The 25,141-nt window shown below is 38.3% G+C and overlaps 1 protein-coding gene across 3 annotated transcripts in view; it reads left to right on the top strand.

Annotated features, from left to right (window-relative positions):
- The first annotated feature begins 1,596 nt into the window (after positions 1-1,596).
- ARHGAP21 (Rho GTPase activating protein 21) overlaps positions 1,597-25,141 on the top strand; it is a 67,369-nt gene continuing 43,824 nt past the window's right edge. For 2 of the 3 annotated variants that reach the window (XM_074157710.1, XM_074157711.1), the window contains exons 1-3: positions 1,597-1,773; positions 8,440-8,464; positions 21,539-21,631. In XM_074157710.1, the coding sequence (XP_074013811.1) occupies positions 21,565-21,631 (67 nt within the window). In that variant the 5' untranslated portion in view covers positions 1,597-1,773; positions 8,440-8,464; positions 21,539-21,564. The remainder of the gene's footprint in view (positions 1,774-8,439; positions 8,465-21,538; positions 21,632-25,141) is intronic. The other variant, XM_074157712.1, reaches the window with a different exon arrangement.

Below are 25,141 nucleotides of genomic sequence, written 5' to 3'. Positions count from 1 at the left end.
AATGAAGATGATAGATGAGGACAGGTTAGGCTGAGATTGACTCCTTGGTATTTATTATTGTTCTTTCCAAAATCTGCTGATAATCCTTCCAGGCTGTTTGGAGGAGCAGAGTCCTGCTGGGCTGCTCTGGACTCTCTCCGTTTTCTGAGTCCGGAAGTGGCTCCACTTTCTTGGCTTGGCTGTAGCACCGAGACCCTTCTCCACCTGTACATTTTCCCTTCCTGAAGAACAGGGTTGTTGGAGGTAGGGAGGCTGGTCTTTAAGCACTGGCTAGTATTTCCTTGACCCTCCTGGTTGGATGTACCAAGATGTGGGTTTCCGAGGACAAAATGTAGCATCTCTGTAGAAGTGCATCGTGGTTTACATACCTGAATGCAGAATGTTGTTCTAGTGGGGTTAACTGTCTCACCGAGCAGCTGCCACAGTTTCCTTACCTGTTGCTGTCATTGTGGTTGGAGTGGAAATCCTTTGTCTTCTCTGTAGATGTTGATTGGAGTTGGCTGGGCCCACCTTGCTGATAAGCACTGCAGCTTGAGATCCCAGCTGTAAGGCTGAATCAAAAGGGATTATTTTGGAGCAGCCCAGTTAAAAAAAAGGCAGTAAATTCTGACACGTATCAGCCAGTTGCTGAGCCACAGCAGCAGAGCTACAGAAAGACAAGACGACTATTATTTCTATTTGAATACCCTTTGAATAGGCTATAGGCTCTGGTATCTAAATTTGTTTCACGCATCGTTTAACTGGAATATTTAAAGGAGGGTCATAGGGTTTTGCATGCTTTCTTTGTATGTCTTCTGCCTTTGATTTGAAATATTGTGTGTGGTGTGGCACGCACTTTGAAAATTGAAATGGAAGATTTCATATAAGGCTGAGAAGATAAATCTTTTTATAATGTTTTTGAGTCATAGGCATATAAAATTACCCTTCAGGAAAAAAAAGCAAGATGTCTTATTTCTGCATGAGAGGAGGGATTGCAATAGGATTGTAAAAGAAAACAGAAAACTAGACCTTTTTAGTTGTATATTTTGAATTTGCATACTGAAATGTTCAGAGAGAGTAGCTAAAGGTGGAGGGGAAAAAAAAAAAGGTGAAGTCAAAGATATGACCAGACGTAAAGTCTGTTTGCTGAAGAAGGCTAACATTGCATATGTTCTTTGGCTGTGTTTTAGTTGTTTTAAGTGAGGAGATACTAGTTCAGAAAACCATTATAAGTGAGGAAAAGAGGACTTGGTTTTGTACATACGCATGTGAGCTGTGTGCACCCATAAATGGGGTCTGAGCAGACACATGTTTGTATCTAAGCAGAAAGCAAATAAACACGCAAGCTTTTCTTGTGGTTGATTTGAGCTTTTCACTGTTGTACATTGACTTTCTTAATATCTAGCTTAATTTAAAATTTAAGAGTAATTCAGTATGTGATATAACCAGAGGTGTAATGCTGTAATGCACTTTTCTTTTGAAAATATTAGTGATCATCAAGTTATTTTAGTTATGGGGGGAGAAATTATATTTTGAAGTGCACAGTAATGTATGTTTCTTTGTTTTAAGTTACCAAAATTACTACTTCGGTGTTTGTCTTTTTTATTTCAGGCATCAAAAAATAAAGATGGAAAAGAGCAGAGTGAAGCTTTATCACCATCGGAGGAAGAAGAAACTTTTTCTTGGCCTGGTCCCAAAACTGTTGTGCTAAGGAGGACATCTCAGGGTTTTGGCTTCACCTTAAGACACTTCATAGTTTACCCTCCAGAATCTGCAGTTCAGTTTTCTTTTAAAGTAAGTGAAATTAATAATGAAGCACTTGATATATCACTTTATTATACTTTTTAGGGTCAAAAATCCAGCTTGCTTGAAAGTAAATGTATGTATATATGTGTCTTACACAGAGGAAAGATCCCTTGTGTGTAAGGTGGGTGGGCTCACTTACCGCATCGTGTGATAATCATGCACTGATCTATTCCAAGAAAATGGAATTGACTGGGTATGAGCTCACCCGAGTTAAAAATATTTGTTACCATGGGTAAGACCAGTGGTTATTGCAGAATATGGAAATATTTATGTGCACAGAATTGTTTTACCCAAAGCCATTGTGGTTAGTCTGTACACCTTTTAAAGTGTAGACTTCAAAGGTGGGAGGCTTGGATATTTTCTTTTTTTGTTGTTGTGTTTTGCTTTTTCTTTTGCCCTTTTTTTTTCCTGCTGAAAAAGAACAACAATCTGCAATTCCCTGTTGGTCAAGAGACAAATACATACAAAATTCATACAGGCCTACGTTGAAGTACAATTTTCTTAAATAAACTGTAAGATTTTTAAGTTAAAACAAGTAGTTCTAAATGTTAAGGACCTAGGTGGTCTGCATTGCTCAAAGGGTGTATGTATTCCCCTATGTGTCTGAACCTTTTGAAAGTTGCTCTAGTACCTGGTGTTGAAGAAAAAGTCCATTTAATAGTGATGGAAATTTGAATATTGAGAGGGTTTTTCCCAGTGAGTTCAAATAAAGCTTGCTCATTTTAAAGTCATCAGTATGCAAGTTCTCATAATATATGCCATCTGTCATTTTCACTTTTGCTCTTCCATTTAGGCAGAAAAATAGATTCTTACCGAGATGGGGAATGGGCATTGAAGCTTCACGCTCTTTCCAGATAGCTAATTGACTCGTGTTTCTGCAGGAGGCTTTATTAAGGTTGTCTGTTTTGCCTGCCCTAGGTGGCTTTAAGATTTCTTCTGAAGTAGAGAAAGTTTTGCAGGAGAAGGTTGGCACACTTTTCTGGTTAACTTCAGCTGTTCAGCCTGCACTTGAGTGTCCAAAGTTTTTGCCCTTTGACCAGGAGTCACTGAAGCTCATTGGAAGTGAGACTTAGCAGTATCAGGTGATCCCAACATTTCTGTCCTTCAACACAGGTTATAGAGAGTCAGCCAAGAGTATTATCTGGTTGAATTCCGATGGGAAACAGAGGAAGGAGGGTGGGGAAGCCTTAGCTGAGCAGAACAAATTACGTGCACTTGTTAGCATCTCCCAACAACAAGCCCTATTCACAATGAGGGTGAAAATATAGACACCATGAGGAGGATGAATCTCCTTTACTAAGAAGTGACTGGATAGGTTTCTTCATGAATGTATCACTATATCTCTCTGGGGAGGATGATATCTTTTTAACATGCAGAAGGGTATAGGCACAAGGAAGGGCAAGTAATATTAAAAAAAAAAAAAGAAATGTCAACCCTTCCCCTCTCCTTCACATCTGATGGTTTCTGAGACCCAAGCAGTACGTAGTGAGCCTGATACCTGTACATCTTGAGACATGTCTGGAAGTTCTACCTCCCTTTTTTTTCTGCAAGAGAGCTCTTAGCACCTTGTTGTGGTTTGGGCAGGACACACCTTTTTTTTTAATCTCTGTTTCTTCTCTGGTTATTTAATTCCCATTTCTGTCTGTTTTTTGAAAAGGGAATGATGAGATTGTTGGATAGTTGTAATACCTTTATTTGGGGATTCAGTTATATCTAAAGATGGTAAGGTTCATTTGGACAGAGCCCTGGTCAATTCTTCTGTAAATTATCCTGAACTGTTATATTCTCTTTTTTTCCTTTTAATGTCCATGAGGTGTTAGAAAGAAAGAACAGATCTTGAAAATTTTTACTCCTAGGTCTTCATAAGATGACTTCTATAGAAGTCTGTGTACCCAAGTTATGGTACTAAAGAGTGAAATTCACCTATTGTCAGCCTGATCTGAATATGAGGCAAATCTGATTTTCTGTGTCGTTCTTATTTGACAGAGATTGTATTGGTTATCAGCTAATTACAGTCTCGGTCGTTGATTCTAAGCTCAAGTATCATTCCTTTCTCTTTCTTCATTGATCAAAATTGTAAGGGCCTCGGAAGGTGGCGATGGTTTGTTTTGCACACCTTAGAGGTAGTACAATAATGGTAACTGTGATTTGTTTTTCTGTCTTACGTGTTATAGTAGCCTTGTCCCTTCTTCACACCTGAGAATTCATGCAGTTACCTCTGATGTAAGGTAGAGGTTACAGCTGGAAGTTAGACATGGCGTTGACATAACAGCCAGAGTTACTCAATCCTCTGCTAGTTTCTCAGGGCCACAAATCCTTTTGTTATCGCAAGTGTCAACCTGATGCTGTCACTTTCCCTCCAGATTAGTACAGAGGTCGTCTTTTTTACATGAGGGAGGGCTTTGCATTCTAGCTCCTTTGATTGCTTTCCAGGTAGGCAAGCAATCTTTTGCAAGAGATGCTTGTTAACCTAGAGATTTCAAGATCTCTAAACCTTACTGCAAGACAACATAAACTGGTAACCGGTAGAGGTGGTAAAGAGAGAAAAACATCTAAAAGAGCTTTCTTTAAATCAGTCTTTTCACATTCTTCGTAGATTTTTTTTTTTAATACCCATTTTTTTGTTCCAGTTCAGAAATATTTAGTGAAAATTTCTCCGTTAAAAGTTCTGCTCCTGTTGCTTGCAGTTTGTGTTTGAAAAGCAATTGACAGGTCAGGTGAATTCTTGGGGGAGAAGAGGACCAGGCTCCTCATATGGGCGCAATGGTGGGCATGTCTAAGACAGCATAATATTCTTAGACTGCAAGGTGTGGTGAAGGTCACACCACAGCTGGATATTCCATGGGAATGGGAAGAAGAGTTTCCTATGGCCAGAGAGGGCTGCAACTTGGAAGGCCAGTGAGGTGAATTTTCTTGGAAGCAAAGAACTCTACCCCAAAGGATGTATTGAGTGGAGAAGAATGGGTGTTATTTTATAAAAATCTTTAATAAACTGTTCTCTGTCTAGGTGCATTTGAGGTGTTGGGTTTTCATTTAAATTTTAAGAAGTTCAGTGTTCTAGCTGTTAGTCTAATAAAACCTATGTTCAGTTGAAAAGCCTTATTTGTCTTAGGGAGCTTGCTACAAGGAGGAGATCTAGGCAGATCTGCCTCAAAGCTCTGGCTGATTGGGAGTCCCCAAATCACACTTCTCTTTTAATACATTAACACCCAATGGTACCTGCCTTATCTTTAGTTCTTCGGGTGATTTTTTTTTTTTTTTTTTTTTTGCTATTTTGTGACACCTTACCTTAATATTCCACGGACTGGAGGCACTCCTTACCCTTGCTGTTCCGTAAGGAGAGAGCTGTGAGGCTTCTTCCGTTATTCAGAAGTGCAGAGCACGTGGTTAACAGAATGAGGGTCGCTTTTGTGCAGCAACAAAGTCCAGTTTACCAGCAAGCACGTGGAATTCCAGCTGTGGTCCATCTCATGGGTGTGTCTAATGTAGCAGAGCTTCAGCAAGGATTTCTTTTGTTTTGGTGCTGATCGGAAAGCACCCAACAGTGCTAAACTTTTGTTTTATTTTTAATGATACTACCGACTTCTTGTGGAAAGAACGAACTGTTCAAAACCTGAGTAAAACAGATAGAGTCGTGTTAATCAAGAGACTTCGGGTTTAGGTGAGGGTAAACTCTAGTTGCAGGTTATTTCTAGCCTTATGTGTACACAGCTGATGTCTGCTTTTCATAGACTTCCACTGTCATCAGTGGGAAACTACAATTCCTGGCGAGACAGCTAGACCAGTGCTCTAACTAGCACTGTGGGCCACCAGAGTTAGGTGTGTAACACCTGAATAAGCAGGGTGAGTTGCAAGAATAACACTTGATACCTTAGTGACAAGGTGACAGTGACCTGCATAACTCTGTATGAGGGGCATCCATTAAGTTTTATTTTCTCCATTTACATTTATATCTGGCTGGAAAAAAGGCTTTACTTCCTGTTATTAAAATGATTGAACATGGTTGGTTATAATTAATTCAGGGAAGTGTCTCTGCATATTTTAATACTGAATACTAGTATGTTCTATTTAATTTTTATTATTTATATTTTTACTATATTATTTTATATATTTATTTAATTTAACATTCAGTGTGTACATAGTACTGCAGGTCTGGGTCAAATTCAGGATACTGTTCTAAGTTCTAGTATCTCTTCTTGGTTCCTGCACAAACTAGCCAATTAACTACAAATCAAAGGACTCTTTCTTATTGTAAATGTTATTAATTAACTAATTTATAAACATTTCTGATAGAGAATGGTTATGGAAGAAAGTGTTGTTTGGTAGGTCTGTTGGGAGGGACAGCCCTGTGTGAAGGATGGTGTGAAAGATGATCTTGGAACCTGAGATTGTGGTTTAACACATTTCATTTTGGCAAAAGTGCTTGGCTGTGCTTGTGTGGGGCCACACACCAAACTGGGAATAGCTGCGCGTTGAGGAATAACCCATCATGTATACTCCTTGCTTCCCATGCCGCCTTTCCCTTAAAGTGAGTAGGAAGTGTGTAGATTTCTTAAGCTAGCATTGTGAAAACCCTATGTTAAATTATGCTTTTAAGATCAGGTATTTATTAGGATTTGTTAGTGAGCAACACGCTTTTTTTTGCATGTGAAGCTCAATTGGTCTGAGAAGCAAATAAGTGATAAAAGAAAACCTTCTCTTCAGGTGTGGAAGCCGCATATACTAACATCTTGCAATGTGCAAGAAGTAAATGTAGGAGGGAAAGCTAATTCCAAAATATTTGTGTTATAAAGTGTTCCATTTTTAAAAGCTTGAGCTCATTGGCTTGATACCATGACAAACTAATGTTTTGCAGCTGTTTTTTGTAACAGAGCTTTGCATACCCAGTGACAAACTGACAAACCTACTGCAGTATTTAATAAATGATGGCAATTCTATATTAGCTAACTTGTCACTTCAATATTTTTTTTGTTTCATAGCATCAAACCAGGTAGACATCCCTGCACGTGACCCACATTTTCCAGACTATGAGCTCCAATATTCGAACTCCTAAAGATGTTTTTTCACTTGACAGATTGGGTGGAAACTAGAGATGTGCAGATATTGACTTTGTCTAATTCTTTGCTGATGATAAATTTTAACAGTGTTTGTCTACTAGTGTGGTATTTTTGCCAAAGTATAGACCAGACAAGACTGTCCAATTTAAGAGTATAATGTTCGCTGCTCTCCGAGTTTGGATGGTAATGATAATTGTTGTGGCTTCTAAAAAGTAGAACGAGTACCGGATCTCTGTTAACTCAGTGTTTTGTGGTTTTGGGGTTTCTTTTGTTTGGTTTTTTATTTCCTTAAAGTTATCTTTCTGTAGTATCTTACAAAGCTCCAGCAGAACTTTTGTATGTCTCACAAGAAATGTATTGCACCTAAGAGAACTTGTCTTACCCTCATCATTATGTAGTGTTCATATCCAGGTCTTACTCCCTCTCTTTCTTCAAGTCTTCCTCTCTTGAATAGTTTTCTACAGTTGCTTTGAAAATATTTAATATGAAAAAGAGAGTGATTTGTCTTTAAATGACCTAGAAATTCGGAATTAATCAATTTAAAATTAGGAGGGAATATACAGGTGAAAATTATTTCTGTGATCATCTCCTTGCTCCTCCTTTCCTTCAGGAAAAAGCTGTTTTAATTAGCTGAGGGAAATTGTTAGAAATACTTCCCAAATAGTACATAATAGTCTAAGAAATTGTATTTAGGTTGATAGTTTACTATTTCATAAAGTTATAGTTCAGAAAAAAAGCACGTATTTCCATATTCAAACAATTGTGCTTTTCAAATGGTAGAATTTTGTATAAGAAATTAGCCATGATCTTTCAAAAGCCTTTCGTTCATATTAAAATATTGACAAGAAAGTAAGTTAAGTAATCATTTTCTATTTTAAGCATGGCATTCTCCTTCCCACGCAACATTCCAGTTGTGTGATTTCTTCCTTTTTTGGGGATTATTTGGGGGGGGGGAATTTTTTTTTTTTTATTGGTTGATTTTAGTACTGTCAGTGATACCTGGTAATTATGATTGTGTGATTGTGTATATATAGTGCAATGAGCAGGCAAATCTTAGAGATTGTTACTAAATAGTGTTTGGGGTAGATATTTTTCTCTAGGTAGTAGTACTTGGAAGGCAAAACAAAAGATACTTCAAATTTCAAGAAGCATATTCAGAGCTTACTTAGAAAATACTTAGTATCTCTTGCATGTTATTTAGCTTTGAATCCTTAGATGGTCAAAGTATAACCTCTACTGCCTGGCTTTCAGGGTGAAAACATGCTTGCAACAAAACCCGGTGCAGTATTAGGCTTCACGGCAGTGTTTCAGGGGTCTTGGTCCATTTGTTTTCAGATAATGGTGTTCGTGCTGTTTCTGTGGGTATGTTTCATGGAACTGTGCTTAGTTGATTTTGGGTTTTTTTTAAATGGGTATTCCACTACATTCTCAGAATGAAAGCCTTAATTCTGTGAAGTTGAATATTTGTGAAAAATTATGAGATATCAGAATACACACTAATCTTACAAGTTCGCTTCAAGTCTTCATAGCTTATAGATGCCTATGCATTTTTTTCCACTTACTGAGTTTTTAATACGCACTCTTTCTTTTTCCTTAGGATGAAGAGAATGGGAATAGACAAGGTATGTCTTGTTTTTATTCTTTCACAGATCCAGTATGTTGAACATTTCCCTTCAACTTAGTAATACACTTCAATAACTACCTAAGAGTTCACAATGTAAAATTTCAAAACTTCAGTGTGACCATCAAGCTCATTGAGTTTCATGGCACTGGAGCAAAATAAAGAAAAAACCTGTCCTTTGGCTTCACTTACTTAGTGTAGGTGTTTGCGTGATCACTAAGTTAATGAGAGTATGTGCTGTATCACTTCTGTGCCATGTTTATCAACTTGCCATGTATATGACAAGAAACCAGCTTTGTTACCTTTTTAGTGCCAAAGTTTCACACTCTCTTCATTTGATCTGCATGTAAGACCCACAGCTATCTGTGCAAAGTACTACTGTAAAGGGTTTGAGTGTCATGGATGTATTTATATATATACATTTTAAAAACAAGTGCCTCACAATGCATCTAAGAGCAGACAGTATGAAATTTGAATTTTGTTGCAAACTTCCTGTAATAAAAGCAACATGTAAGTATATAAACATAATCTTGGTAATGATGATAAATATTATACACAAAAGTGGTATACAATGATTTTAGAAACAGAAGATAAGGAAGGTTATTCCTGTTACCTTTGTGATATTTTCTACAGTATTTAATAGAACTGATCTAACTTATTTCATCAGTTTTGATACTCTCATGTATGTTTTAAGAGATACATAAAACATGATCAGTGGTGTCAAATAAGGTGTGTGAATAAAATTATCTCACTTGATTTAGGAGGGATGGAAAAATTACGTAAGTTATGCCTTCAGTTCCCTCCATTTTCATAGCTTTCTCCCTCTCACATTGCCTGCGTCTACTCTCTTTGTTAATTCATCAATTAACTTATTTTTTATTAATTGGTGCTACATATCAGTCCCAGTTAATTTTAATTTCTCTTTGGTATTTAGCTGTTTTCTTATCTATGCTTCTCTTTTTGCTGATATCTTACTGTTTCCTTAGAAGGGTGAAAAATGTATTGATTTAGGTAAGGAAATTGGGTTTTCAGATTGAGAGTCCAGTCCCACTTTCTGGTTTTCCCAGTCAGTCGTGATGGTAGGGAATGTAGAGGAGGTGGGATTAGCTACATCGCGAATGCGATGTGCAGGGCTTGAGTTTATGCTTCATCTGGCAAAGCAGTGCTGCTGGTTGATGACGGGCCTATTCAGAGGTGGGGGTACCTTTGCTCAGAGGCAGTGTGGGGTCAGTACTTGTTTACTGCTGGTTTACAACTTGCTTGAAACTGTAGCAGCCAATGGTACCCGGTTTCAATGTACTTTTAAAATTTTCATTTAGTTGGACGACAGAGAATATGTCTGAACTCGTTTCAGGCTTTTTGTGTAGCTGCGATATATTAGAAGCATTCTAGGAAACATGAACTTACGTGATCTTTCTTGCTTTTCTCTCGGAAGCAGATGAATTCATCTGCTTCATCTTCCTGGTCTTACTCAGCTGTCCTTACCCGCTTGTTAAAACAGGGAAATTCCTCATCCCCCAAACTTGTGACCTCCTTTGTCCATTTTGGCATCAAAAAGAAATGGTTAATTCCTTTAGGAAGGGAAAGGAGTCAATCCTCTGGGCTAAACCAGCATGGAAGATACCCCTTGTGGTCTAGAGAAAAGTTGTGCAGTGTTGTTCTTCTCACAGGGAGAACTGGATCAGCTGAAGATGCAAATGTGGGTCTGTTTATCGAAAATGTTCTCGGAGATCTATTTTTCAGTAGAGGAACAGCAGTAAACAAACACTTACTTGGTTCACTGTGAGACCTGTGCAGGTGGGAGCAAGGTTATTTTCTGGAAATTTTTGTGTAGCTACTTAAACTATGAATCATAGCTCAACTATTGCTTATTTATAGCAACGTAGTACATAGTATGTCTTGAAATACAGATCAAAGGGCACAAAGTGCTCTGGAAAGATAACAATATTCTCACTGGCAGGAGAGAAGGTTGGACTTGTGCTCCTTCTGGAAACAGAAGAGGAGATGAATGTGAGGTGGAGGATGTAGGTGTCAGTAGAACTTAACCTGCCAGTTTTCTGTATTATACCTTCTCAAATAACAAAATGGGACAAAGCGTATAAGATGTTTTTCTCCAGCATTTAGTGTGAACTTGGGAGGCAAGGTGGATGAAATGGTTTCTTATTTACATGGCTGCAAGATATTCCTGTTCTTATATGAGGTGAATAGGTACCTTGTGAGCAGAATATCAGGAAAAGCATATCCCGTTTTTCATTTTCATAAACATAATGTTAATTTAGTGATACCAGGTATGCCAGAAATTCTGTGAAGGATTATCTCAAGGATTTTTAAAGTAATTAACATCGGAAAATTAGGCCGAGCTTCTTTGGAGTGGGAAGAAGCCATGGGCTTGGCTGCTGGCTGTGGGGGTCCCTTGCTGAAGCACCAGTTGCTTCAACAGCTTGAGGAAGAGTATGTTGCTGGGAATGGTGCATGTGTGTCGTACAGAGGAGCCATCTAGTGGCAAATAGCATGTATTTTCCTTCAAACTTAATTGGAAAATTTGCCTCTGAATCTCTGCCTTAATCAACAATGAAAATATCTTCATGATAAACATTTTTCTTTTGAAGTTTGTAGATGATAATTCACTTAATTCACTTGAGCTTTCATCTCTCAAAATCTCAGCTTTTCATTTTTGTGAAGCAGTGTGTTCCAGTGCAAAACTGTCTTTATTTATTGTATTGATTTTGAAGATCTCTAATTATCTGCATTTCTGCTTTGCCCTTTTTCACAGGTCAAACTTAACTTTAAAAGTTGAGATTTTTGGCAGGTTCAGCATTTACAGGTTTGAGTAGATGAGCGTGGAGTAAAGCATCTCTATTGCTATTGCCTTTTACTGAATATTTTTTCAAAGGAACTGAGTGCCTAATTAAGTCTAGAGGGCAGAAGATAAAAGCATATACCAGGTTTGATGTATTCTATCAGTGAAAGAAATGTTTTCATGAGGTTTTATGTTCTTGAATAGAATTTTAGTGCAACTTTAAGTATATATTTTGATCATGCTCCTGGCTTGCATTAATCTTGCTTTTGGTAAGCAGTAAGATTTCAAAGCATTTAGAATAAAAGGTAATACAAATTTGTCCAGGAGAGCTCTAAACCAAGAATGACACGGGAAGGAGATGATGGCCAAGAAGCAAGTGAGGAAGTAGTGGATCGGACTGTCACACAAAAGGGTTAGGATGCTGTGGACAGGAGACACCTCATGGTCAGCAGTTGGGACAGAAGGGGGACCACCTCAAGCGTATATACAGAAGTAGGGGAATGCCTACAGGACAGTGTGATGGGGGGAACTCTCGTGCCTTTCTTGAGGGCCTTTCTGAAGCCCGTGTGTACTTGTGCATGCAGTATGGGGAACAAGCAGGAGGAACTGGAAGTCTGCATGCAGTTGCAGTCTTACGGTCTCATTGGGGTCACAGAAACGTAGTGGGATAGCTCACAGGAGTGAGCTAGAGTGCTGCAGTGGATGGGTACAGGCACTTTGGGAAGGACAGGCAGTGAGAGCATGGAGGTTGAGTTGCCTTTGTTGCAAAGTTGTAAGAGAGCAGCAAGAATGTGTGGAGCTCTGGCATGGGATGCATGGGCCGGCCTAGAGTTAAAGGTCAGGATTTGCAGGCAGACACAGGTTTTGTTGTGTGTCTGCTACAGACCGCCTCATCAGGGAAGATGAGGTTTTCTTCGGACAGCTGGTGGAAGCTTCACGTGTGCAGGTCCTGGTCCTTATGGGGGACTTTAGCACCTTGTTATCTGCGGAGAGGTCATCACAGCAGATTTACCCTAAATATTTTGTCATTATTGTTTGAAAGATTTGTATTCTTTCCTTCTTTTACTGCTCCAGGTTATGACCTTAAGCTAAGCTTTTCTAACAGGTGCTCTTTATCAGAAGGTGCAGAACTTTCTCAGTGGGTTACTTGGTCACTGACTGGAAACTTGTATCAGCGTCTACTGTTTTCTTGAGATTTTCTGATATACTGACCAGCCTGTATTAACTTGCAATGCTTCTTTTAGGTGTTTTTGAGGATGGTGTACTGCCAGTATTCCTGTTTTCTTGAGTTGTGCTATTTAAAAATGTTCTTTTAAGAGGTGTCTCGCAGGTAGAAGTCTCCCAGAAGGGCATTGTAGGAATATTTGGAGACAAGCTGAAAAATACCTATACCTATTAAAAATAGTAATATTTTGAATTAAAAACTTGCGCTGTCAACACATGGTAGGTGCTGGAGAAAACCATCTCCATTGCCATGCTGTCTCCATGCCAGTGCATTGTGCACTTAATATTTGTTGCTATGTTGTCCTTCTAAGGCTCCTTGAAGCTGTAGTTGGCAAAATACAAGTGCAGTACATAGTAAATTAGTTAGTAATTTCTTGTATCTTGTCCTAAACCATGTTTTTCTTCAAAAATGTCTGGCTTGTGGATCATTTAAAATGAACGGTGATAAGCATATAGAAATAGTCTAAAAGGAATTTAATCTTTTTTATGTGAGAACTAAGGTGTTTTGTTTCATACAGTGCCTGGAAATCCAGTGTCGTATTTTTTAACATGATGTTCTCATTTTCCTACTTTATCTCCTATTTCTATGTAGAAGTATCTATAGCAACTAGCTAGCTTATCTTCCTGTAAAAATGAAAGGCAAGTTATGTATATTGCACAGCGTCCTTTTCTCTAGAGACTGAGTGTGCACTTTCTAATGAGACTTCAGACATCTGTTTTCACTGAGATTTCTAGATCGTTAAGTTGTGATCACTAGGCTGTTTTTTTATGTGCCTAACCATAGATTAAAGTTTCTACCCTTCAGTTGTCTAAGCTAAATAGTTCCAATTTATTACCTGAGCTCCTCCAGCTCTCTGCAGGTTTGGTTTGACGTTGTAGGGCCTTTTGGGGAAGGGTGGAAAAAAAGCAGAAGCTTTTTTATTCCTTACTGCTACTTACTAAATGCCTCAAGTTTTTGATGTTTTATTTCTTTATTCTGTTGATTTCTGTAATGTGGTTTGTGTTCTCCCAGGATTTAATTTTCTAACATCATCGTCTATCAGCTTAGTCTGTTGTGAAATAAACTAATTGTGTCTGTGATGATGGGAACAAGGTAGATAAGGAACAAGAGAATGAACATTAAAGCAAGTATTTAGAAAGGTCCTAGATTGCTGGGATGATATGGTCTAAGTTACGTGATAGCAGAATAGGAGTAAGAGACAAGAGGTATATAACACTAATGCTTTAGGATAGCGCCACAGTAAATTGTCCTTTTAATGGATTTTTAATCCAACTTTATTTTTAACACTAAATGTTGAGAATGCCAAAAGAGGAGTCATTTAGTTTTCCACTGAAACCAGAGCCTGAAGATCCCTTCTTCCCATAAAGTACATCGAGAATGACCAGCAGAGTGGCTTTCCAACTTGACACATGTAGGATGTTTCTCAGTGATTACCGCTGAGCTCAAATCATCTTTGACTTTTAATACAAACACGAAGAGCTGTGTAAGTGTAATTGCCATGGATTTAGGGGAGAGTCTGTAGGTTCACTACAACAGATATAAATTGAATGGCTCTATGCTTATCTAAGCATTACAGTAAAACCTCTAGGTTAAATTCTAAACTTGAAGAGGTTTCATTTTATATTTGAGAGAATTGAAAAAAAAGTCTTAAAATTGGCATATAATGCAATTGTAAAACACAATTTTTGAGAGTTTGTACTGAAGTTGAAACTGTTACGTGTTTTCCATAACAATGCCAGATTATTTTCTCTCCTTCTCCCCTCCCCTGTGAAGGCAGAGTTGAGGTTGCATTAGTCAAATGCTTTAAGAGAAGAGTAAGCAAAAGAAGAAATACCATCTTTGAGTTGCCTAATCAAAATGCCAGAGGTGCTTTGAGTAATAGCAGAATGTATTTTCCCTATATCAGAGAGTTAAATGCCAGGTGTTTCTCTGCTAAAGGACTCAACAGCGGTATTTTAGTGTTATCATCCTCTTTTAGAGGCTTGTCCTTGGCAACGTGTTTTGCTTAGTGTTTTTTAGTTGGGTTAATTTGTGCTTTACAGTGGGTGAAATAAGCTCTGTTGGGGCTGGGCTGGGACCTTTGGGCTCCTTTTCTGGAATGGATTGCAAGTGGAGAAATGCTGACTATGTATGAAGCTCAGTTCGCAGATTGTAAAATCCAGAATTGTCTTTAGTTGGACTCTCAGTTAAATGTAATCCTGACAGTTTTGTGATTTATAGTTAATTAAATGAAATTTCTGTTAATAAATTTAGAGTTCTGCTGTACTTTCAGCAATTTCTTTTTGAGTACCTTGGGAAATGATTAGCAGGTTTTTGATTCACTAATCATTTAGAAGCATTTGTCCCCGCTGTAGCAGTACATCCTTCCCCTCCCTTTGCCTGAAAGGCGTCCCAAGAATCAGTGCCACTTGGCATTGTTGAACCAACGGAGTGCAAATGCCTTGGATATCCAAAAGCATACTTGTAGATCTTCATGTTCAAGAGGAATGTTCCTCCCATTTGAGTTAGAGAAAGATGTACATAACAGCCTGTCTCAATTTAATAATTGGAGATGTTTCAAGGGGTTGGTGATTCTTTAGTATAAAAATGAAAGTCACCCTTGCAGTCTGCTGAGCATAGAGCCAGGAGTAAAAATACTCTGCATAACATTAACAAAGCTCTGTAGCATTTATTCAGTTCCTGTGTTATGAGAATTTTTAAGCACGGTTCAGCTACCCTGAGCAAAAGATATATTTTTTTTTTCCTCTAGCAACAGGAGAAATTGCATGTTTTTAAGCAGCAGATTCTTAGGAGAGATTTTGTAAGAAACTATGTATTGCACTGTGTCCCAAAACACTTGCAGGTTTGTGTTCTGCAGGTCAAAAAGAAAGAAAGACCTAGGTCAGCAGTAGCACTTCAGTGTGGGGTTTTTTTGTTTTGTTTGTTTTTCTCTTTTCCCTCTGCAAAATGTAAAAGTTCTTTTTCAGAGAGGTGTCCTTTGTGTAGTCTTTATGACTCAGATGTTTCTGTCTGACTCTGTTTTATATTGGAAGGTTAATGACTACAGAGAAGTGATGTGCTTGTTGCTATCTTGTAGTGTGTTGGTAGATTTGATAATATAACTTCTGCCATGTCGTTTTGTTTTCCAGATGAATCACAGAGCAGTATAGTAACACTGTCTGGTCTGCAAAGAGCAGCTTCAAAACTAACTCAAGGTTACCGCATTTGATAGAATACTAGTTATGTTCCTTGTAGCAGCTGTGTTCCAAACTCGTGTGTTAGGGGATTAAGCTAGAATTGGCACCTGGATAAAGTTTATTTCTATGTCAAGTTTAGGGGAGTTAGGAGAAGTTTTGCTGTTTATGACCCTCCTCAACTGAAGTTAATTATAAATGTTAAAACCTCTTAATTCTGGTGGTCTTTTTAAAAGTAGGAGGTTGTTTTTTTTTTAATATTGCCTTTATCAAGGAAAAAAAAACATATTAGAATTTCATTATTTTGCAAATCAAATGGCTGTGCTAGTGCATTGTACTCCCCTGTGCCGCTTCTGGCATCTCAAACATCTGTCGGGAAAGCTTCCTTGTAACTTTACAATGGGAAACTTACTTTCCCCTGTCATGCTGTGAAGATGGAAAATGACTTGTATTCTCAGCTAGTACATCCAGGTAGTATAATGGTTAGATCATAAATGATGATAAGTATATGTATTATGAAGAAAGTCTTTAATTTTATTTGACATTAATTTGAACAGCAGTTGAAACAGGTTAATACTGTCTTAATTCTGTAGAATCTCCTTTGATCTCACTGGTTATTGAAAGTAGCAATTAGCATTTATTTTTTGGTTGAAAGTTGCTGACTAATTAGAAGATTTGCACAGCGTTATGAAAAACTTGTTTGCTAGGAAAAATCTTGTTGCAGTAAACTGCTTTTCTGTATTTCTTGCATTTGATTACAGGTGTTTGTGCTTCTTCAAACTACTTCAGTAGTTTAGACTAAGGACTTCATTATAAAGACTCTCCTGATTCCTTACTATCCTTGTTTAAGCCAATGAATTTTTGCCTTGAGCCTTCTATATACTTGGTGATTCATTTCTGTTTCCTTACTTCTAGTGATACTGAATCTCTGAAGTAAAAGCTCAGACACCAGTTTGCCTTCTCTAAAGTTACATTTTCATTTGCATAGCATCACTTAAGGGAGTGGTTGTACCACAGGGAATATTTTTGTCGCTTCATTAGTAAAACTGTATTACTGCCTGGACAATAACTTGAGTTTTAATTAATCATAGCTGGTGACCATTTACTCATGGTGGAGATTTTTTGTGTGCTCACAAGACTGATAAAGGAAAGGATAACTTTATGGACTGTATTTCAGTTTCTGCTTAGCTAACTTGTGTACTTAGCAACTTTATATGCTTCTGTTTCTTTTATTGTCCTTACATAAGACTGCACCTCTGTTTATAGCTACATTTGTGGAGAAATTAAGTAAGTATGAAATTGTATTTCACAGGAGTTGTGCTTTTCATCTGCACTTCTTCCTTGTACATGTGTTCCTGGCAGCTCATACTTCTACCTGTTCTTTGTGTGTGTGTGATACCTTGTTTTTAACTTGGCAGTCAAAGATGTAGGAGAAATTGTCTTATTTGCTGGTAGCCTGCACCTTAATGCTTAATTATAAAGCTGTTTACAAAAGCACAGAGAAGGGGGGAGGAGGCATAGTAGTATGCAGTAATAAGCACTGGAAAAGCATTGGAAAACAGAATAAAATATTTCAGTTGGAAAGGACCTACAATGATCATCTAGTCCAACTGCCTGACCAATTCAGGGCGTGTGCAGTTCTGGGCCCCACAATTTAAGAGGGATGGTAAGGTACTCAAATCCATGCATAGGACGTCAACAAAGCTGATGAAAGGGCTGGAAGGAATGTCCTATGAGGAGCAGCAAAGGAGTCTGGGCTTGTCTGGTTTAGAGAAGATGTGGCCGAGGAGAGACCTCATTGCTCTCTACAGCTTCCTGAGCAGGGGAAGTGCTGAGCTCTTCTCCCTGGGAAGCAGTGATAGAACATGTGGGAATGGTTCAAAGCTGCGCCGGTTGGGAGTATGTGCGTGTTAGAGCAGGGACTGGTACTTTAACAAAGTACTTAAGGTGAGGCCACACCAATGTTGAATACAGCAAGACAGTCGCCGCTTTTGACTGGCTGGTTATACTGTGTTTGATGCACCCCGGGATGCGGTTTATGCAGCCTTCTTGGCTGCCGGGGCCCACTGCTGACTCCTGTTGAGCCTCAGGTCAACCAGCAGCCCCAGACCCCTTTTCTGCAGGGCTGCTCTCCAGCCGCTCCTCTCCCAGTTTGTACTTGTGCCTCCTAAGGGTACAATAGGACTACAGGTCTGACAGACTAGTGGTGTAAGCTGGTTTACTGATTCTTTGCCGTATCACCTGTAAGGAATTGCTGGTATGCTTTTGGAGCTGGTATGCTCCAAAAAAATTATATTAGATATTATTAGAGAGGAAAATACTGATATTGGATAGGAAAATTATGAATCCGGTCTGACACTATGTGGTGCAGAGCTGGGGAACTTAGTGTAAAAGTTCCACTGTGATAATCTGCTGTACATGGACTTTGGAAGGAGAGGAGTTTAGGCTCACATTTTGGAGAGCATCTTGCTTTTGCCTGATGACTGGGTGCAGACAGGACCCAATGGAGATTTAGGCACAATAAAATTGAAGTGTAGTGATTGATAAATTTTGAGACATGAGTAACTTATTACGTTATCCATTTTATTTGGAATTTATTTCTGTAATCATTGAGTGCACATCTATAAGACTTATTCCCTCCCAGTTGATTTGAAGAAAGTACCTTCATCTGCTACCGTCAGAAAATACCATTTAGATTTGCTTGAGTTTCAAACTCAAAATATACATATATACTTTTTAATTTATGTTACTAATGGCAAAGAAGTTTTGGGTTGTATCCGATTATGTAAAAGCACGACGAGAAACGAAGAGCATGTATTCATCTACAAAAGCTTGGTAATCATAGGTTTTCTTCTCGTCTTGACTTTGGGTATTACTGAGCTGTAAAATGAACATGAAAATGTAAACAGATTTTAAACCTTTTATCTTAATTTTTTGCCCCTAAATTGATCTTTATTGTGGTGGTTCACTTTTTTAGGAAGAGGAATGTTCAATATAGCCTCCTTCCGCATGTAGGACAAAGAAGGATGTTTAATGCATAACCAGCTTTGTGAATTGGTCCGTAAAACAGCTGTGAAAACCTGAAGTGAGTGCTCGTAGTGTTGGAAGAACTTCTTGGTGTAGCTGACAGGTCGATCAGAAATCAGATGTTCAGGGAAGCCTTCAGTCTGTGGTCTCCATAAATTTGGTACGGTTTTCCCCTGTAACTCAGGAGTGGAAAGTGTATTAAAGATATTCCATGGTGGATGTTGAATAGGAGTAACCTTATCTCCTTGACCTCTTGCTTTGTGTGTTCACATACACAAGGCAAGGTATGGACCAGGTATAAAGTAGCATTTGAGCATTAAGCAAACTAGCAGTAGGCCACTAACCACTTCTTGATGGGCTCTTGTAAGGGAAGCTGAGGTAGGCCCTTGGTCTTGGGTTATAAGTATCAGGTACTAAGTGTTATAAATGAAATGTGCCATGGGAGCTCCATTATTCTTAATTTCTCTTGTCACTTTGGGGATTGTAAATATCTTCAGTAAAAGATAAAGTGACAACACTGGGAAGGACATTTGATAGTCTATAAAAGTTCATACTTTAGCTTCACTCTTGTAAGTGGTTGGAGCAACCTTTTGGTAAATTCTTCTTGGAGCTTGTCTAAACTTGCTGAAATGTTACTTCCTCTTAAAGGATGAGGCTCCATGTGTTCAGTGTCTATTTTAATCAGCAGATTAAAAATGACAGATAATAGCTTTGGCTCACAAAGAGCATTTTGTGTATCTCGTAGCTGTGTCCTGCTAATTAAATTTTAAAGTATTTGGGGACTGAGCTGCCAGCTGGAGTTTCTTGATTTATAATTCAGTTGCTTTGTATATAGTAGTTATGCGATCCTATCAAATCAACTTTCTGATTATTTTCTACCAATCTGGCATTACTTTGAGAAGGCCATTTAGAGCCTTATGAGTAAGCTGTTTTGTGCAACTGTTTTGTGGTAAAATGGCAGGATGCTGAGGGTCTGCACAACGGAGGCCTTAGGCTAAAACTGGCACTTGAAATATGTGAATCGGTCAGAGGGAAGTGTGGTGTTGTGCAGTTTATTAAAATTCTTCAGATAGCGAGTTTTTCCCGTATAGAAACTGAACCGAAAAAGGGGCAAGATGGGCACATTATTTATAGTCAATAAACAATGCTGGGGTTTAGTAAACATGGCCAGGTGGGATATTTAAAGCTGCAGCAAAAGTACTTCCAAAAGCAGTGACATTTGTGCCTAAGTCAAGGATTAGTCGCTGAAGAAGTGATTAGAACCTCATACTCCACGTTCAAGGAGTGTTTCTCTTACCAGCAGTGCCAGTCTTAAGCAATCCCTTTATTCCCACCTGCTGTTCCTGCTTTTTCTGCAGGTTATACCACCCTCTCCACTCTGCCAGGCTTTCCTGCTAAACTGGAACCCAGACCCGGCTTATTTTCAATCCCTGTGAGTTCCCCGGGCTGGTTCACCATGTGTTCTCCAAGGGGTGCTGCATCCCCAGCCGGGACTGCGGTAGGAGGGTAGTAACTGGCGACAGGAGTTGGGAGGGACGGAGGCCATTAAACCCAGCGCTGGGTCCTTCAAACAAGCCTCTCCGGCTGTAACTCCGAGGTTCTGCCGTTGGTTCTGTGGGTGCTCATGCTTTGCACCATGTAGGACAAGGGGTGTCTGGAGAGACCAATAACGCTGTAGAACAAATGAAGTTCCGTGCAGTCTTCTGGAAGACTTGGAAATAAAGTTTCAGATTTTATTTTCGGGTGTGGGGTTTTGTGGTTGTGTTTTTTTGGTTTGGGGGTTGTTTTTAGCTCACTGGCATACGGATTGCACTAGTGAAGCTGTGTGTGCTTCGGCTACGTACGAATGTACCTCAGGACAGTGTCACTGCATATTAGCCTGCAGTATAACTGGGGAAATTTTTTTTTTATGTGGTTTTGTTTGTGGGTTTTTTTTTTTTTTTTATTTATGTGTTTGGTTTTATTTTGGTTTTTACTGCGCTGTCCCCCTCGGCCGACCCCCCAGCCTCTCCCCTTACCCTTGCTATTTGGAAGCAGTGGCTACTTCAGCTAAGAATTACTTGGTGTTGGTGGCATGCGTGTAAAAGCACAAGGTACCTGTGTTTCTGGAAGCATAGAAATTGTGTGTACTGAGAAAGCAAGAACAAGTGTTGTGGTTTCTAACTACTGTAGATTAACTTCTACATTTATGTTATATATATATGGATCCATACAGCATGTACAGACCATAATTTACTTCAAATTATACTTTTTTTTTTTTGAACTTTGATAAATCTTCAAGAAAACTTTAGGCTTCATCTTGAAGCATCTGAAAAACACCATTAGAAAATCAGTGTTGCAGTTCCATGAGGATTATGAATCTACGTTATGTTTTTTCTTCTAAGCAAAGATTTTTAAATTTTGTTTTTCAGTTTGCGCTACTAGTTCTTACTGAGTTTGTCTGCCTTTATGTCCTTATGCCAGGGAGCAATCTAGAAGAGGAAGGGGTAATTCTTGCTGGATGGTGTAGGCATCAGCATGAGGATGAAGTAGCAATGAGCTGATGAAATGAACCTGAAAAATACCACTTACTGGGACATATTCACAAGTTGAAGTTTGAGATACATCTCTCTCACCGCCCCTCTCCTTTTTCTTTTTTCCCCAGGTGCCTAAAAGATCTTTAGTGTTGCCAAATGAAATGCTGTCTCTAGGACTCCCAGTCTCTTTTCCTTCCCTCACCCCAAATTGAACTTGAATATTTAATACAATGATGAGCATGGCAGTATTACATTACAAAATAATTCTTAAAAAAACCCAACATTGTAATGCAATATAATTAAATGCTTTAAGAAATACTGTTTTCTTCCTCAGGAAAACAAAGAAATAGACTGGAGCCAATGGATACTATATTTGTTAAACAAGTTAAAGAAGGTGGACCTGCTTCTGAAGCTGGATTGTGCACAGGTACTGTTCTTCTAAAACACTGATAACATGTTCGTGTACATGATGTAAAATATATCTGATTTGAGCTTCTGCATGTAGTTCTGTCTTCTGTTTAAACCATGTTCTTTCCTTCCAAAGCTTGAAACCTCTCTTTTAAATTGTCCTCCAGTGTTTTTCATCTCAAAAGCGCTGTTTGTTCTCTCAGGGGGTGCTATATAAAACACATTAAGGCATTAAAGTCTTGGTCTTTTTATATTACTATCTTCAAAAAAGTCAGAACAAGTTTATTGTACAGTATGTGAGGAGAAAGAGAAAAGGGAGGAAAATGACACCTGTAAGCTGCTGTTTCTTGTGCTTTGTGACAAATTGATAACCTCAAAAGATTCAGGTTTTTATCCTTTAAATTATTCCACCTCCTTTAAATTAAACAGGAACGATCCAAGATTATCTCTTCTTATCAAATTTTGTTCAGTTGTTTGATTTAATCAAACTGGAAAGCAGAAAGCATGGGTTTTTTGTGAAGTGCCAGGTACTTTGTCACACTTTTACTTAAGTCGAAGGAAAAAAAGAAGGTTACGTTTGAATGGGAAGTCATACAAGAGTTAAAACAATCCATTGCATAGATGGATACCACTAGAAACAAGGTTTCTCTCTTAAAAATATGGCAACACATGTTCTATGAAAGGATTGTGGGTTTGTTGGTAATGGGATGTTTATATTTTCTTTTGAAAATAGTTATGTACCTGTGTTTGACTGGAATAGAATGATTTTTGTATGTTTCTTGCTAAAGAAGTTCAAAGATTCTTGGATGATCACAGTTTAAAAGCTGTGCAAGATCCTACTTGTACAGCATAAGGCGTTTTTCTTTTTTAACTCCTCCTTAGGCAGTTATTCAGGGAAGGGCTACTTTGGCATTATTCTAATGCTATTATATAAAGAAATGTTTTGGCTTGATAAAGTGCAGCATATGTCAGAGTTGTACAGAGGAGCTGTGTTAATTTCAGTTGTGTTCAGTGTTTGCCAAATGGAAAGAGGTGAAATCTGTAGAGAATATTTTATTTTTAGGCATAGAAGAGATTTTCAGGAGCCCAAAATAAAAAATAGAAAATAAATGAGAAAATGCATTTTTTAAATTACCAGAATATTCTTCTCAAACACACTGCTACTAGCAGTTATATCTAATTAGGTCATGCCACTATTTCTTGTTTAAAACTTTAGGGTGAAATGTATTACTATATCTCTATCTTGAAATTGCATTATAAAGCACTCAGAGAATGATCAGCTAGGTAGATTGCTTAACTCATACAGACACTGTATACATTTCTTAATTTGTAGAATCTACTGTATTGTGATTATTTTTTTTTTTAATTCAACCTGGCTTTGTTTCATGGCTACATTAATGGAAAGAAAATACTCGAAAATCTAATATGAATTTAGATATTAAGTTCGTTTGTCAATTCATGTTTCAGTGCTTCAGGATCCTTTGCAATACTGACAGCCTCAACCCAAGCTTTGTTACCCAGAATCAATGATCTCTGTTTCAGGAGCCTACCAGGTTGCTACTCATCAGAAAGCTCTTGCAAATTTGAGGAATAGGTTACAGTATCTTAAGTGTAAGAGATAATTCATTCTGAGTGTTTTGAATACTCCTGTAAAATTATCTTTGTTAGAGTTAGAAAGGTCATACTTCCCATATTTAACCTTCAAGGCATTTCATTAAAAAAGAACATATCTGTAAATTCCAAACATAAGTATTTTAGAAATATTGAAATATAGGCAGCCAAAACAGATCCGCATTTCCCATGTGTTGATCTTCATGCTGTCATTTATGTATATGCAAGAAAATAAAGAATTAAAATGCGTGTGGAAAGGCAGATAGTTTAAGTGTGCTCAGATTGATTCTTAGTTGGATCAAAGGTATTTAATGGGCCACCGGATTGGTACAGAGCTATTAGAAAAAGCCTTCATGCTTCTGTACCCTTTTTTGCGTTACAAGCACTGGCCTTCCCCTTTATAGGTCCTGAAACTGAGCAAAGATGTATTTTGCAGAGTTCTTAAACCCACTTCTTTCATGTAACGAGCTCCGCGGTGTGTCCCACATGAGTTTTTTGGCAGGTTCGTTGGATGCAAACTTCAAGTAGACTTGTTTCACTGCTGTGCGTAACCCAGTCTCTTTCTTTGAAAAATAAAAACTGCACAAAAATTGATAAGATGATCTGACCTTCTTTAAAGATAGGCCTAATTACGGTTTTTAGTGGGAATACTGAGTAAAGATCTACATCTCTGGGAAAGTTCTGAAACAGACTAGAAAAAAGCCAGTTTTAAGTTCCAGAGAAGGACCTGGTGTGTTCTGGTGAAGTCTTGCCATACAATGGAGCAGGACAGCGTTCAGAACTTGTAGATAAGAAACTTTTTGACACCAAGTATAGCATTTCTTTTTCCTGCAACTTCTTGAAAGGATTTATTTTGGTGAGTTACTGGGCATTTCAAAATTAACTTTGTTTTCATGAAAGTCTGGTTTCTCAGCCTAATTGCATAAGGTGTCTGTGTGTATGCAACAGTGGGATACGGTTTGCCATCCATCGCAGATGCTTATCAGTCACATGTGGATCTCTAGCAGCCATTAAATGTTGCCACCAACCCTTCTTTCATTGCTTATGAAGCAAAAGAAAAATCTCTGAGCGTTCTTGCAGGTGAGGAAAAAGGTGATAACCAGTTCATAAAAGGGCATATATAAACTTTTACAAAGTTGAAAATACTGCACCAGTATATTTGCATGATGTTATGTTGTGCGTGCAGACCAAATTAAAAATGGTCATCAGATCCATGTGGTTTGGTAAGTCTGGAAATCCCTGGGGGTCTGTGTAGGGAACCTTCACAGACCATGAGCATTTAGAGCGTTACTGCCGCCGAGTCAGGCTGAGTACTCAGAGTGAACAGCTTTTTCCTTGCTTTGACATGATCATGCCAGAAACACAAAATGGGCTTTCAGTTTCTAAAGCAGTGTTGAAAAAGCCATTCTCTTTGGCTTGCTTTGCACTGCCTCTATCTTTCAGTCTTTCCTTCTCCAGCAGCTTTCTAAAGATCCCTATCTGTAATCCTTTAGACCATTTTGTCCTCATTAGTAAATTCAAGATATCTTTCTGCTCTTCTGATCAGAGATGACATAAATACCATTTTTTGTGAAGGAGTTGGATGGCGTTTTCATTGAAAGCTGAAAATAGCTCTGCGTGATACATTTGCCACTTTATTATGAGAGTATATGAAGCTCTTAATGAGGAAGGCGCAACAAACTATTTGGTGAAATCTGATAAAAGTGATGTTAGGTCTAAAGATTGATCTATATGGATAAGAAATAACCCATGACACAGTCCAAGATGCATTGAACAGACAGTAATGTATTGGAAACAACCCAGATCATTCTGAGGAAGGAGGAAGCTGGAGTATTTCAAAATACTCATTCATTATTTCTCAGAAGGAAGAAGTACAAAATTGCGGTATTTGTTGGTGTTAAAGGCGATGCATACAGCT

The sequence above is a fragment of the Numenius arquata genome, chromosome 12 (genome assembly GCF_964106895.1).
Source record: "Numenius arquata chromosome 12, bNumArq3.hap1.1, whole genome shotgun sequence".
NCBI lineage: Eukaryota > Metazoa > Chordata > Aves > Charadriiformes > Scolopacidae > Numenius > Numenius arquata.
Note: the sequence above shows the minus strand (reverse complement) of the source record. Positions and strands in the feature narration are given on the sequence as shown.